Raw genomic sequence first — 16399 nt, 5'->3', positions numbered from 1 at the left:
TAAAGTACTGACAAATAAAAAGGACAAAGTTGTGTTGTGTGTTTATTGTAAAGTAATTGATGGACATTTACTCCTGAGGAGGCTGCTGTCCTCGGCCACGTCCAAATCCACCCCTCTGAAAACAAAGAAAAGGATAAGCTTCCACATCACAAGATAGATGGTCAGCAAAACAAGTGTCATACAGTTATGTCCCAAATTTGTCTAGCCGAATAACTTTACTCAATGCGTTACAACAGTGCGTCTGGCTGCCCCATGTATAATCAATTACAATTGCTCGTGGTAATGACATTTCATTGAGTCTCAACTTAAATGCAAACAATTAAGGCTTTGAATTGCCTATTCTAGTACCATATAGATGTACAGTATACAACCTTTCAACAGTAGGCTATACAATAAACGTAATCATTTATTATTCAGACTTGTCATGGTAACCAGCATACTGAGTCGGTCCCCAGGAACAGAGTTGAGAACACCTGCTTCAGACTACATTACCATTAGGCAATACAGTACTTACAAATTGGAACTCTGTGGCTGAACCAGCACCTGCCTCTGCTTTCTTGTCTCCACCAGCTGTAAAGAAAATACCAGCTTGTAATCAAAACATATTCCCAAAACTTTTTAACGTTTCACCATTTTCCTTCATTCATCACCATTCATACTAGTCACAAAGGTTGAGGAAACAAGTCATTACCAAGAACAAATGTGCTCACCAACTACTGGATCTCAAGGCAGATATTTGGAGCTACAAAGCACACCAGTCAGCAGATAGTGAAATGCCCAGTTGGTTGAAAGCGATGGTTAGGATTAGAGGGATTCTATAAAACTATACATACGCGGTGCAGCAGATCTTCTGTAGTTGTCTCTATCACCCCCATCACGGTTGAAGCGGGCAGGCCTCTCTCCCCTCTCTCCCTCCATACCTGGAAAAGAAAAGACGACGCTCAGCTGGGTGGGATGTCAAGACTCAGAAACACAGGAAGGAACATCCGGTTTGGGTCCAATCAGCACCTATGACTACACAGTACAAAATCTGATAGTCCTCACTGTCCAGCTCTTGAGGGATGCAGTGTATACAGACTTGTTCCAGCCCGGCTTTTAACACATCTTATTAAAAAAATCAAGGTCTAAATCAAAGACCACGATTAGTTTTATCAGTTGTTAGTACAGGGCTGGTACGAAAGCCAGCACACTGCATCCCCCCAGGACTGGAGTCACCCAGACCAAAGTTTCGATATGTAAAAATAAACTGAATCTGACTAATGAATACACCCCAGATATGGATAATCTCATCGCTATAGCCCATGACAAACACACCTCATTCAACTCATCAAGGGCTTGATGATTAGTTGAATCAGTTGTGCTTGTCTAGGGTTACAATAAATATGTGTACTGTTGGCGGTACTCCAGGACCAGGGTTGGAACACAGTGCCAGGTAGTATTAGCTAACGCTAGTCAGCTGTATATGCTCCAAAACGACCGTATTTTTTCATCCTATAGCTTGTTTTTAAATAGTAAACCCCCCCCATCACTTTCATTGCCATGACTGATCAAAAATGATCAAGTCCTTGTCTGTCTGAAGCAGACATAGGCAGCAATATGTTTGAACCATCAAATCGCAGTATCGAAATGTAATACATATAGGAAGTGAGGATCGCAATACATATTGTATCGGCAACTACGTATTGTGAGGTCCCTGGCAATTCCCAAGCCTAATGTGTAACCAGTCCAGGACAGTGCAGCTCATTAGTGTGAAAATGGTTAGCCTATAAGTGGACGTACCCTTGGGCCGGGGCCTCGCGGTCTCAGGACGCATCTGGCGGCGCAGGGTGGCGGGAACAATCTCAGGTGGAAGGTGCAGGAAGTCTCTCAGGTACTGGATACCTTCATTGGTGAGGTACCAGTAAAAATGGCGCCAGGCAAATTGCTCCTTCACATACCCAAGTGACTTCAAGGACTGAAAAACAAACACAAAAAAATATTTTTGTTTTTTTATATAAAGACAAAGCCACAAAATCCAACAGTCATGACATGCTAGGGATACATTTTCCGTAACCCAACTGTGGTTGTAGTCTGAAAATCCACATCAGTGGTGTATTCATTAGTCGGAATCCTTTGAAAAACGTTTAGCAACAGAAACTGTTTACTACAGGAACCAAACGGGGAGGGACATAGATGTGTCCAATAGAAACTCTTGTTTTCATTGAAAAGCGTTTTCAGATTGAAGTAAACTGTTTCTGTTAATGAATACACTAGGGGTGTGCCGAGTCATCTAACAAAATGAGTATCGTAACTGATATGGGCAATTTTCTGGATACAATTAATTATATCAGAGTATTCTTTTGTAATTATCCGTGATACAAAACTTTATTTTATTTTTGGGGTGCATGCAAGTATGTTTCTCATCTCTGTCACAGAGTTTCTAAACCATATTGTACTGTCTTTGAGGGTGGGCCTTGGAGGGCATAGGCCCACCCAATCAGAATGAGTTTTACCCCACAAAATAGCTATATTAGACAGAAATATTCCTCAGCACCCACCACCCCCCTCTGACGATCCCGCAAGTGAAGAAGCCGGATGTGGAGTTCCTGGGTTGGCGTGGTTACACGTGTTCTGCGGTTGTGAGGCCGGTTGGACGTACTGCAAAATTCTCTGAAACGACTTTGGAGGCAGCTTATGGTAGAGAAATTAACATTCAATTCTCTGCCAACAGCTCTGATGGACATTCCTGCAGTCAGCATGTCAATTGCAAGCTCCCTCAACTTGAGAATTCTGTAGAATTGTGTTATCAAAAGTGAATATTTAGAGGAGTGGCCTATTTAGAGTGGCCTTTTATTGTCCCTAGCACAAGGTGCACCTGTGTAATCAACTTCTTGATATGCCACACCTGTCTAGTGGATATATTATCTTGGCTAAGGAGAAACGCTCACTAACAGGAATGTAAACAATTTTGTGCATTACATTTTAGAGAAATAAGCATATTTAACATTTCTGGGATTTTTTATTTCAGCTCATGAAACATGGGACCAACACTTTACATTGTTGTTTTGATATATATATATATATAAATAAATCACAAGGTGTGGATGTTAGCTACCAAACTATCAATGAGCATAATATCTAACAAGTGGGGAAAGGGTAGGGAAAATAGATTAAACACTAATACGCATTTTGACTAAGTGATGGCAAACTTAACCACTGCAAATTGAGGAAACAGACATGGTGAGAATGGGTAGGGAGGTATTTTCCCAACATCTATTTAGGCATATTAAAAACAATCCAGTTTTTCCCTATCACGAGTATAACACGATCCGACTATCAACTGTCACTTTACAGATACGATTACGAGTATGGTCATGTTGGCACCCCCCCCTAGAATACATCATTTCATCACTGTGTCCCTTTTGTCCACACACATGAAAATTCACCTTGCTCAAATTCACCCTGCTCAGGTCATCACATCAACAAGTAACAAAAATCCCAGAATTCACAGATACAACCCAGTCTTTAACTCAACAGCCACAGTTTAACTGTGGACATCATGCTACTTGACAATAACTGCACCGGTCTCAAAGGACAGAACCAACATAAACTCAAACAGTAGAATCAATATCTCCTAAAGTTCAAGTGGCTCTCACCAGCATTGCTTTCATCACATGAAGGTTGGGCACGTTCTTGTCGGCCAATTCAGGGTGCTTGGGCAGATGCACATCTTTCTTTGCCACCATGACGCCCTCTTTGAAGAGGAGCTCATAGATGGCAATACGGTTCTTCTTAGGCATCAGCATCTATTCACACAACCGACAATGAGACAAGCGTTAGTGTACATGCAAAATAACAGGTATGTCCACCTACCCACATACTGGCTGGCTAACAGCCCACTACAAGATTGTAAGGTTACTAACGTCACAAGATTGGGAGTCCTAACTTATGTCAACTAACGTTACCCCAGCCGGTAGGAACGTTAAACTAGCTTCTTCGGCAACTTATGGGCTCATTTCCCATGTGATGTTGGTAAACAAACCTTTACCAGGCGTCTAGAGTCTATTGATGACATTACATTTGGAACGACTTGCATCCGGCAGTGGTTACTAACTATCACACTAGCTTTGGAAAAAAAATAAAAAAGATGAAGTGATACGAGGACATAGCAGGGAAGTCCTTGTAGGTAGCTTGACTACCCTGTGTATTTTAACCTACATCTCGAATAATATAAGGCTTTTTGGGGAAATGTGTGGATGTTTACAACAATGACATACACATCTATCTAAAATTGAGAGTAACAGCTTCATACAATGTAAGATGTCTTAGATTTATTCAGATTATTTTTGCTAGGCATTTGCCTACCTTGCCACTTGCTAGGGGACCGAAACCGGAAGGAACGACGGAAGGCGTTCAAGAGCGTTTATGCCCAGACGTTGGACCTAGCAGCTTTAGCGTCATCTACTGAACTGGCGGAAAAAGCGCAGTAGACTAAATGGAATTGCCGATAGACAGGGAATTATTATTCCGCATCGTCATTTTTGCAAATTATCCTATGGGTAAAATAGCCATGCACTTTTGTTAATCAAATACATGAATTGACACATATCTGCAATAGGTATACACTGTCTAAGCTTACACCACTTATCAAAGTGCTTTTCAACCTGAACCACCACTCGTCCTTTTTTGGAAATACGAGCTTTTTTTCTTCTTTTTTTTTTTTACGTTATACAGGAAGCTTCATGTACATTTTCCCGTCTTGTGTGGGGATTCAGCCAGCGGTATTTGTACTGGGGTGTTAATTTAAAGACCATAACATTATTCTTCCATTGGACCATCCAGGGCCGGCTCCAGGCATAACCGACATAAGCAGTCGCTTAGGGCCCCAGCTGCTAGGGGGCCCACCCCCCAAAAAGTTTTTAGGAACTGTCTGGTTCTCAACTTAGAATAGAGAGTTAGAATAGTAGAATACACAAGGTGTAAGTTCAACATTTGGTTGTGTTTCAGCAGTTTCTCCTGTTTTCAAATAAAATGTCATTGGTCACAGGAGGCTGGTGCTACCTTAATTGGGGGGGACGGGCTTGTGGCTGGAGTGGAATAGGTGGAATGGTTACCATGTGTTTGATGCCAATCAATTTGCGCTGTTCCAGCCATTATTATGAGCCGTCCTCCCCTAAGCAGCCTCCATTTACATACACATATTTAGCAGATGTTATCGAAATGCTTGTGTTCCTAGCTCCAACAGTGCAGTAGTATCTAACACTGACAGTCACTCAATTAGCCATGTCAGTTAAAACATTTTAGATTGTTAAATTAGTCTAGCCAGTAATCTAAATTCATAGCAATCATGGTGGAATACCGACTGGGCACACAGAGCACATATCCAGGGGCCCTGACCTCCAGGTGGTCATTGATTTTTGTCGTCACTCTTACTCAGATATCATTAACATGGCAAAATGTGTAAAATTGCAGGAAATTTGCTTTAAAACTGCAAAAATGTATCTCCACACCATGGACAAATCAGTAGAACTGCAGAAAACATGCTTTGAAACAGCAAAAATATATCTCTGCCCAGTTACAAAATAGTAGAATTGCATGAAATGTGTTAAAAAATTGCAACATTTTCTCTCCTCCACAAGGCAAAATGTGTCTAATTGCAGGAAATTAACTTTAAAACATACATTTTTCTACCCGCCATCAAGAGGGGGGCCACACCTTTTTTTGATCCGCTTGGTGGGGGGGTCCCCAACCAAATCTTGCTTAGTGTCCCCAAAAAGCTAGAGCCGGCCCTGGGACCATCCCCCATATGTTGCCTCTTGTCCTGCCGCTTTTTGTGCAGCAGAAGGCAAGCTTTCACGCTGTCAATTTACGGAGCAGGGTCTACCTTTTTTTCTAGTTGCTATAACGGGAACTATTTTTATATTTAGGCCAACAGGGGAGGCGGACACATCGCATTGTGTTCTCTGGTATGTTATGCATTTACAGTATATACGCATGCACCATTTCCAATTTGTTTCAGTAGAGACGGAAAGAATAGGCTAAGAACTGCATCTTAGACTGGTAGGCTACGCAACCCATCATATTCTGTTACCGGGGACAGGAGACTTTTCAACCCTACAGTTTTTTGTTGTTGCATCATTCTTTAATAGTCTACATTTTATTACAATATACACTACAAGACCAATAGTACATGGACACCTGCTCTTTGAACATCTCATTCCAAAATCATGTGCATTAATATGGAGTTGGTCCCCCCTTTGCTGTCACAACAGCCTCCACTCTTCTGGGAAGGCTTTCCACTAGATGTTGTAACATTGTTGCTGGAACTTCGATTCAGCCACAAGTGCATTAGTGGGGTCGGGCACTAATGTTGGGTGATTAGGCTTGGCTCACAGTCGGCTTTCCAATTCATCCCAAAGCTATTCGATGGGAGTTGAGGACTGGGCTCTGTGCAGGCCAGTCAAGTTCTTCCACCCAGATCTCAACAAACCATTTCTGTATGGACCTCGCTTTGTGCACGGGGGCATTGTCATGCTGAAACAGGGTAGGGCCTTCCCCAGACCATTGCCACAAAGTTAGAGGCACAGCATATTCTAGAATGTCATTATATGCTGGAGCATTAAGATTTTTCTTCACTGGACCTAAAGGGGCATAGCTGGATCCATGAAAAACAGCATTTAACCTTTATTTAACTAGGCTTTACATCACTCCAGCCGATGCTTGGCATTGCACATGGTGATCTTAGGCTTTTGTGCGGCTGCTCGGCCATGGAACCACATTTCATGAAGCTCCTGGCGAACAGTTATTGTGCTGACAATTTTTACGTGTTTCAGCACTCGGTGGTCCCATTATGTGGGCTTGTGTTGCTCCTAGACATTTCCACGTAACAATAACAGCACTTACAGTTGACCAAATTTGACAAACTGACTTGTTGAAAACGTGGCATCCTATAACGGTGAAGTGGTAGGTCACACAAGCTCACAGAACTGGAACGGCAAGAGCTGGAGCGCGTAGCACATAGTGCGTAAAAAAAATCGCAACACTCAATACCGAGCTCCAAACGGCCTTTGGAAGCAGCGTCAACACAATAATTGTTTGTCGGGGGCTTCATGAAATGGGTTTCCATGGCCGTGCTGCCACACACAAGCCTAAGATCATCGTGCGTAATGCCAAGCGTCGGCTGGAGTGGTGTAAAGCTCACCGACATTGGACTCTGGAGCAGTGGAAACACGTTCTCTGGAGGGATGAATTATTCATCACCATCTGGTAGTCCGACAGATGAATTTTGCTTTGACGGATGCCAGGAAATTGCTACCTGCCCGAATGCATAGTGCCAATTGTAAAGTTTGGTGGTGGAGGAATAATGTTCTGAGGCTGTTTTCCATGGTTCGGACTAGGCCCCTTAGTTCCAGTGAAGGGAAATCTTAACGCTACAGCATACAATGACATTCTAGACGATCCTGTGCTTCCAACATTGTGGCAACAGTTTGGGGAAGGCCCTTTCCTGTTTCAGCATGACAATGCCCCTGTGCACAATGCGAGGTTCATACAGAAATGGTTTGCTGAGATTGGTGTGGAAGAACTTGACTGGCCTGCACAGAGTCCTGACCTCAACCCCATTGAACACCTTTGGGAGGAATTGGAAAGCCGACTGCAAACCAGGCCTAATCGCCCAACATCAGTGCCCGACCTCACTAACGCTCTTGTGGCTGAATGGAAGAATGTCCCTGAAGCAATTTTCCAGCATCTCGTAGAAGCCTTCCCAGAAGAGTGGAGGCTGTTATAGCAGCAAAGGGGGGGAACAACTCCATATTACTGCCCATGATTTTGAAATGAGATGTTCAACGAGGAGATGTCCACATAGAGTACTTTTGGTCATTTAGTGTAGGTTGGCCTTGGTGATACTAGGCACTAGACAGACCCAATCATGCCAAAGTTTACCTTAAAGAACAAGGAGTACTGTTTGTCTTCAAAACTTTGTAAGAGTTGGCTCTGTTTAAATGTCCACGTGTTGTTTGGTCAGCAACAAAAAAAACAACCCAGTAAACTGGCAATAGGTATGTGACAGCAAGAGGATTTTGCAGGACTGATGTGTCATTCCTCTCGCCTCTGACGTTCTCATTTTCTCAACCATGTTTGCCTTCAGAGCATAAATGAGCTGCATGAAACCATCTGCTGTTTAAAAGAAATGCATGTATTTATGATTTTATCCGTCTGTTATGCTAAGTTCCACAATGTGTCCACATAAGGAATGCTTATGTTGAATGCTTATATAGGACAGGAGGCAACTAGAAGAGCGGAGGGTCATATAGAGTGCAGTCTGTCTCGCTCTTTGTGTATGTGTTTGAATAAGTGCATGCATGTCTCTGCATGCTTCTACGTGTTTGTGTCACGTGTCTGTGTGTGTGTGTTTCTCTGTGTGTGTGTGTACGCGCGAGTGCCTGCGTGTGTGCTTGCCCTGTGTTAGTGTGTCATTTCCTTAAAGGGATGAACGGGGACCAGGGCACACATCTGATTTATACACCCCAATTCAGCCGACCCCACTGAAGGAGGAATGACAGATGGGCACCATTACCAATGTAATGAATTAGCCCAGATCATTTGGATTTTTCTCCTCCGAATGATTGCGCATCTGCCAAGGTAGGGCCAATCCCCATGTAGACATACGTGAATTGTTTGCCTCAGTCATTGTCATTCGTACCTACGAGCCCGCTTGTCCATTGTGCCCTCCACAATCTTAACCCTACGCTAATAGACACTCCATTTTACATGGCAAAAATCACTGGTTTTATCCGTTTCCAGATTGTGTAGCCTGAATATGCTTTATTTGGAATAGTGAGGCTCAGCATTGCTGTATACAGATTTTCCAGCTTTGTAGTAGGCCTAGATGGAAATGGATTACCTGGATCCATATTAAAACATATTTGGGTGGCAAAAACGGAATATGCTACTTTTCAGTATTGTGTGTGTGTGAATTTCACATGCATGTTATTCATCTACAAGATGCCTTTTTACATGGCGTCCTATTACTCTAGAATTAACCACATCCATCTTCATAATATAAACAACAATGTTTTCTGTGATAGCCATGGACTTTTTTGGCATCAAAATGGCTTTGATGAAATTGACTAGTAGCTCTCATGTCTTACTTGCTTCAACCTTTTGCAACATACAGCGTTATACTACCATGTCCCAACTTCCCGCACCCTCTCCTCTCGGAGTACTGAAGTTCAAGGGGATTTCCCCCCTCAACCAACTACACCGCTAAATTAAAAGGTTGCTCCTAACACGTTCTGTGTGCTTGATCTGAACCATAGAAATCGAATGACTAGACCAGACAAAGCCCCTCAGACCATGGCAATTTATTCTTTGTTATTCTAGTCTAGTTCTATGGTCTGCCTGGTGGTGGAGGCTGAGTGCAAAGTTTAGGATTGAGCTGTTTGGTAATTGGAGATCGGATACTCACATGGGACAACTGGAGTGGACAGAGAGAGAGGCTTGCATGCGGTGTCCTTAAAGGCCCAGGCCCAATATTTCCCATCGACTGTGTTATTTTTTTCCTTACATTTGACATTTAAGACATTTAGCAGACGCTCTTATTCAGAGGGAGTAACAGTGGATTCATCTGAAGGTAGTTAGGTGAGACAAGCACATACAATTTGATTTGATAGGCTATTTGTCACCTGCACCAAATACAACAGGTGTAGATCTTACCATGACACTCTTACTTACAATCCCTTAACCAACAATGCAGTTATGAAAAATAAGATTAAGAAAATATTTACTAAATAAACTAAAGTTTAAAAAATAAAAGTAACAACAAAATGACAATAACGAGGCTATATACAGGGGGTACCGGCACCGTGTCAATGTGCGGGGGTACAGGTTAGACGAGATAATTGAGGTAAAATGTACATGTAGGTAGGGGTAAAGTGACTAGTCATAGCAAGCAATTCCTTCTCTCAATTAAGCAGCTATTAGCAAAGTCAGTGCTAGTTAGAAAAGACAAGTACAAGTGTTAGTGCAAGAAAGGCAATTCTTTTTTGTTGTTGTTATGCTCACGTTACATCACTGCCTAGTTCACTGTCTGCATCGCAGAATGTGACTGGGGACTCGCTTACTTCAGGTATAGTGTTTTGTGGAGGCCCCTAAAATTAGCACTTAGAAATGGTTACACAGGTTGTTCCAAGTAAAGCACATCATGTGCTTTCATGAATTTGGTTGAGTCCTTCTCCTTCTTTGTTCATTTCTCCTATACACAACAGAACGACCTTTGCAAAATGTCCAGCAAACATAGGTCAGTCTCATCTGACGTCACAGCCATAACCCTTGCCTCTTTCTCTTGGATGAGGAGAGGGCAGACAAGCTGTTGGCAGAATGAGAATCTCTGACTATCTTTTCTGCTGTTATCTCCTGTCTGAGGGACAGACAGACAACGATGGCGAGCGACATTTGAAGAGATGAGATCAGATGAATCTTTGTAAAGGTCTGGGTTGATATTGAGGAAGAGGGGGATTAGAGGAGATAGAACTGACGACTCCGTCTCAGAGATTCATCTATCTGTTTGTTTGTCTGTCTGCCATTTTGTTTTATTTTGAAATCTGTCATCCTCTCTCTCTTGTCTCCTTAGGAGTGCCCCTTCAGGGGAAGGGATTCTATAGGGCTCAGTCCTAACCTGGGGTGGCAGGGTAGCCTAGTGGTTAGAGCGTTGGGCTCGTTCAAATCCCCGAGCTGACAAGGTACAAATCAGTCATTCGGCCCCTGAACAAGGCAGTTAACCCACTGTTCCTAGGCCATCATTGAAAATAATAATTTGTTCTTAACTGACTTGCCTAGTTAAATAAAGGTTAAAAAAAAACCTGGGGTTATATGGAAACCTGATTGACCCAATTGAGAAGGTAAAGGTTTTCACTGGTTTCTGATTAGGCTAGGGTTGTGACAATGATGGAATATTGATTAATTGTCATGCAAATAACCACAGTTGGTCATTTTTGTAGATTTTTTTTTTTAGCTTGTAATCATCATAATCCATTTTTGAAAATATACCTCAAGAAATACCTAATAAACGCAGCACAGCTTTGGTGTCTCAACAAATGTATGGTTTTTAACCGCTCTGAAGGATTGGAAATTAAGCTTCTTCTCCCAACCGTGCCGTTCTGCTATTATAATGAACTTTACCCACTTCATGTAAAAATGTAAAACTGCTAATGGGTTAACTATATTTACTTGAATATAAAATTGAATCCACCCTTCTCCTAAAATGAACGTATTAACGCAATGATGATGATTTTTTTCAGTTCACGGTTATTCCATAATTGTCGGTTACACGATTATACAATAACTGTGTCTGCCCTAGATTATGCGCTCAATGCATTCCACATAAACGTACTACACTATGAGCATCTGTCACGCGGGACTAGGTGGGTGAAGGAATCAGCGCAGAGAGTTCCAGTTGTGAAAAGTGCTCTTTAATATGGCACACAAAAATAATAAGCCCAACAACAAAGTGACTACCCAAAAACACAGGGTGCCAAGTTCCAAAAATATATCCACCTCTACCTAAAACGCACACACGTAACATAAAGACAATCCCGCACAAAACAAGGGCGGGTACACGTACTTAAAATAGGGAAGCTCATTAAGCCATACAACAGAACACAGGTGAAACTAATAAGACAAAACAAACAGACAAATGAAAAAGGGATCGGTGGCGGCTAGTAGGACGGTGACGACCGCTGAGCACCGCAGGGGAGCCAACTTCGGTGGAAGTCGTGACAGCATCACGCCCTCTGTATTCTACTGGTTACACTTCCTCTATAGATGCTGGCCTTGAGCTTCTTAAACGTGTCCCTACTTTCTCAAACATATCACTGGTCAGGCACAGTTCGATAGGGAGAAAGGAAGATCTGTAGTTACTCCAAGAAAGGGAGGATGAATGGATTTCTGGACTATGCAACCACGGCCATTGTATTATTGGGATCTGGCTGAGTGGAGGTGAGGGCAGCAGTAAGGCCCAGATCAGGCAGGCCCGGACACCCAAACCAACCAGGCTTGTCAGTAATTGAGCAAAGGGCCTTATAAAGGCTCTGATAGAGCCTAATGGGCCTGGTCAAAAGTAGTGAACTGAATAGGAAGCCATTTTGGGATTCAAACAAAGAAGAACCCCTGTGGATGTTGGCTGCAGGTTTTAACTGTTCATCTATAGTATTGATTTAGAGTGTCACCTGGAGCCTGGGAGTGGGCAGTGAGGGGCGAAGGGGGCGGGGGGGGCTTTATGTTGCCACAGCAACTGGATTTATTCAAGTTTGGTGCAGTAGACAGAGCTAAGGTATTTCCTTGGTGTGTGCCTGTGTGCATGAATTTGATCGTGAGAGAGAGAGGGGGTTTGTCACTTTTACAAGGGCCAGTCTCAGTGTTAATGTGCTCTAATCTGCACCTTAATTGTGCTTTGACTCCAGCATCTCTGATAATGTCGATAGGTAGGTATTTGTTTACCTGCATCAAGCAATGCAGGTATGCATCCTTGAATGGTTTTCCCTCTCACTACGCAGCCGAGAGAGCTCATTCATGAAAACACCATCAGAGAATCTCTCGCTGTGTGGATAGTCACCATGAGCAGCTACAGTGTGTATTTGAGTGACTCATTTCGCCAAGTTGGCACTGTAATCTCTGAAACGATTGGCTGCCTCTCTGCAGAGCTCTGTAGCGTTCCTGGGTATGGTTGCTCTAGGCCAGGGCGAAGCACCGGCGCAACGTGTTTCATCACGTTTCGACCAGAAGCGGTGCCTCTGCTTGACAACTCCTCGCTCCAAAAGATTGGTCGCTTTGTGGGCGTAGACGTGAACCTATTCAAGTAAGTAAATACATTAAAAATATATATACGGACAGTACCAGTCAAAAGTTTGGACACACCTACTCATTCAAGGATTTTTCTTTATTTTTACTATTTTCTACATTGTAGAATAATAGTGAAGACAGCACAGCCAGACATCACAGCCGGCACACCCAGAAGAGGACTGGCCACCCCTCGTAGCCTGGTTCCTCTCTAGGTTTCTTCCTAGGTTCCGGCCTTTCTAGGGAGTTTTTCCTAGCCGCCGTGCGTCTACACCTGCATTGCTTGCCGTTTGGGGTTTTAGGCTGTGTTTCTGTACAGAACTTTGTGACATCAGCTGATGTAAGAAGGGCTTCATAAATACATTTTATTGATTAAAAAAAAGTAACACATATGGAATCAGGTCAGGTGATTGTGGAGGCCAGGTCATCTGATGCAGCACTCCATCACTCTCCTTCTTGGTCAAGCCTGGAGGTGTGTTTTGGGCCATTGTCCTGTTGAAAAACAAATGATAGTCCCACTAAGCACAAACCAGATGGGATGATGTGTCGCTGCAGAATGCTGTGGTAGCCATTGTTATGTACGCCTCTTGGAGGGAATGCAACACCCTGCTACACTCAACTCCCCGTGGAGTAAAAGAGGTATGTGACTGCAGGTGCGGGTAAGGATGACAGAGGCAGGATATATTACCATTGACAGGGAATTTATTTCCTTCACACAGTAATTTGGGGAAAAGGGGCTGGACGAAACCAAAGCAAAGAAAGTTAAAGTTAAGAGCCCCCCCCTCCTACCTTACCTACCTACCCACAACTTACCTAACTGGCACCAACTGGAGCACTAACCAAAATACAGGGGATGGTCCGCCCAGGTCTTACCTCGTGTGCATAGACATAGTAAATACTACCGGTATATGTATGCCCGCACGCCTCTTACCTAAGCACTCCCAAGGTACCTTCCCCCTGGGAACAAATTAAACAGAATAATACAAACTTAAAGTGAGCAATTTCTCTAATCAAAAACACAGTCCTATGGCATACACAAATGTCAGAAGGATCGGCTACAAAATACTATACAAATTATACAGACTAACAAAGAAACACTGGATCTTTCTCTCTCTCTAACAACCAACACAGGACATACCAAGAAGCTCTCCCTTCCTAACAAAGGAACTCTGGCTTTTAAAGCCATGCTGGCTGGTACTGACAGTTCCACAAACAAAGCACCCCCACGCCATCACACCTCCTACATACTTCACGGTGAGAACCACAGACTGTATGTTGAGATCATCCGTTCACCTACTCTGCGTCTCACAAAAACATGGCGTTTGGAACCAACAATCTCAAATTTGGACTCATCAGGCCAGATTTCCACCGGCCATTGCTCGTGTTTCTTGGGCCAAACATGTCCCTTCTTCTTATTGGTGTCCTTTTAGTAGAGGTTTCTTTGCAGCAATTCTACCTTGAAGGCCTGATTCATGCAGTCTCCTCTGAACAGTTGATCTTGAGATGTGTTTGTTACTTGAACTTTGTGAAGCATTTATTTGGGCTACAATCTAAGGTGCAGTTAACGCTAATGAACTTATCCTCTACAGCAGATTTTGATTTGAACTCTGGGTCTTCCTTTCCTGTGAAGGTCCTCATGAGAGCCAGTTTCATCATAGTGCTTGATGGTGTTTGAAGAAGCTTTCAAAGTTCTTGAAATCTTCTGGATTGACTGACCTTCGTGTCTTAAAGTAATGATGGACTGCCGTTTCTCTTTTCTTAGAAGAGCTGTTCTTGCCATAATATGAATTTGGTCTTTAAACAAATAGGGCTATCTTCTGTATAGCACCCCTACCTTGTCACAACACAACTGATTGGCTCAAACTCATTAAGAAGGAAAGAAATTCCACAAATTAACTTTTAACAAGGCACACCTGTTAATTGAAATGCATTCCAGATGACTATCTCATGAAGCTTTTTGAGAGAATGCCAAGAGTGTGCAAAGGCAAAGGGTGGCTGCTTTGAATAATTTGTTTAACACTTTTTTGGTTATTGCATGATTCCATGTGTTATTTCATAGTTTTGATGTCTTCACTATTATTCTACAATGTAGAAAATAGTCAAAATAAAGAAAAACCCTTGAATGAGTAGGTGTCCAAACTTTTGACTGGTGCTGTATATACACAATGCCTTTCAAATGTTTGGGGTCACTTAGAAATGTCCTTGTTTTCCATGAAAACATACATGAAATGAGTTTCAAAATGAATAGGAAATATAGTCAAGACGTTGACAGGGTTATAAATAATGATTTTTAATTGAAATAATAATTGTGTCCTTCAGACTTTGCTTTCGTCAAAGAATCCTCCATTTGCAGCAATTACATTCTTGCCGACCTTTGGCATTCTAGTTGTCAATTTGTTGAGGTAATCTGAAGAGATTTCACCCCATGCTTCCTGAAGCACCTCCCACAAGTTCGATTGATGGGCACTTCTTATGTACCATACGGTCAAGATGCTCCCACAACAGCGCAATAGGGTTGAGATCCGGTGACTGTGCTGGCCACTCTATTATAGACAGAATACCAGCTGACTGCTTCTTCCCTAAATATTTATTGCATAGTTTGGAACTGTGCTTTGGGTCCTGTTGTAGGAGGAAATTGGCTCAGGACCTCTACACCAGGCTGTGTCAGAGGATGGCCCTAAAAGAAGACTCCAGCCACCCAACTTATAGACTGTTCTCTCTACTACCGCATGGCAAGCAGTACCGATGCACCACGTCTGGAACCAACAGGACCCTGAACAGCTTCTACCCCTGTAGCGGTATTGTTAGAGGGGTAAAGATAATGATTTTTGTTTGGACGCCAGGCAGGTATTAACCCTGCTGAAAGAAAGATTGTAGGATATATTAAATCAAATCAAATTTTATTTGTCACATACACATGGTTAGCAGATGTTATATGGTCCTTGACTAGTCTCTCAAAGCACTTCATGATGATGGAAGTGAGTGCTACGGGGCGGTAGTCGTTTAGCTCAGTTACCTTAGCTTTCTTGGGAACAGGTGGTGGCCTTCTTGAAGCATGTGGGAACAGTAGACTGGGATAGGGATTGATTGAATATGTCTGTAAACACACCAGCCAGCTGGTCTGCGCATGCTCTGAGGGCGTGGCTGGGGATGCCGTCTGGGCCTGCAGCCTTGCGAGGGTTGACACGTTTAAATATTTTCCTCACGTCGGCTGCAGTGAAGGAGAGTCCGCATGTTTTAGTTGCGGGCCGTGTCAGTGGCACTGTATTGTCCTCAAAGCGGGCAAAAAAGTTATTTAGTCTGCCTGGGAGCAAGACATCCTGGTCCGTGACTGGGCTGGTTTTCTTTTTGTAATCCGTGATTGACTGTAGACCCTGCCACATACCTCTTGTGTCTGAGCCGTTGAATTGAGATTCTACTTTGTCTCTATACTGACGCTTAGCTTGTTTGATTGCCTTGCGGAGGGAATAGTTACACTGTTTGTATTCGGTCATGTTTCCGGTCACCTTGCCCTGATTAAAAGCAGTGGTCGGGTTTTTCAGTTTCACGCGAATGCTGCCATCAATCCACGGTTTCTGGTTTGGGA

At 43.0% G+C, this 16399-nt stretch overlaps 2 protein-coding genes across 4 annotated transcripts in view; one reads left to right on the top strand and one right to left on the bottom strand.

The window, feature by feature from the left end:
• Positions 1–24: 24 nt before the first annotated feature.
• LOC112254184 (40S ribosomal protein S10) lies at positions 25–4492 on the bottom strand. Of its 2 annotated transcripts, none has more exons than XM_024426487.2 (6): positions 4345–4492; positions 3636–3785; positions 1780–1954; positions 834–920; positions 515–570; positions 25–115 (listed from the first exon to the last, which is right to left on the bottom strand). In XM_024426487.2, exons 2-6 carry the CDS (start codon positions 3783–3785, stop codon positions 68–70), a joined length of 516 nt encoding a protein of 171 aa, XP_024282255.1. In that variant the 5' UTR covers positions 4345–4492; the 3' UTR covers positions 25–67. The 2 variants fall into 2 exon arrangements, with proteins under 2 accessions (XP_024282255.1, XP_042180148.1); XM_042324214.1 differs by lacking the exon at positions 4345–4492 and adding an exon at positions 4022–4069.
• Positions 4493–5800: 1308 nt separating this feature from the next.
• Positions 5801–16399, top strand: part of LOC112254182 (protein kinase C and casein kinase substrate in neurons protein 1) — a 55679-nt gene continuing 45080 nt past the window's right edge. The window contains exons 1-2 of one of the 2 annotated variants that reach the window (XM_024426481.2): positions 5801–5945; positions 8514–8619. The gene's annotated coding sequence lies outside the window, so the exon portion shown is untranslated. The remainder of the gene's footprint in view (positions 5946–8513; positions 8620–16399) is intronic. The other variant, XM_024426480.2, reaches the window with a different exon arrangement.

Source organism: Oncorhynchus tshawytscha, linkage group LG07 (assembly GCF_018296145.1).
Source record: "Oncorhynchus tshawytscha isolate Ot180627B linkage group LG07, Otsh_v2.0, whole genome shotgun sequence".
Lineage (NCBI taxonomy): Eukaryota > Metazoa > Chordata > Actinopteri > Salmoniformes > Salmonidae > Oncorhynchus > Oncorhynchus tshawytscha.
The sequence above is the reverse complement of the archived record's forward strand: the minus strand, read 5'-3'. Positions and strand labels throughout refer to the sequence as shown.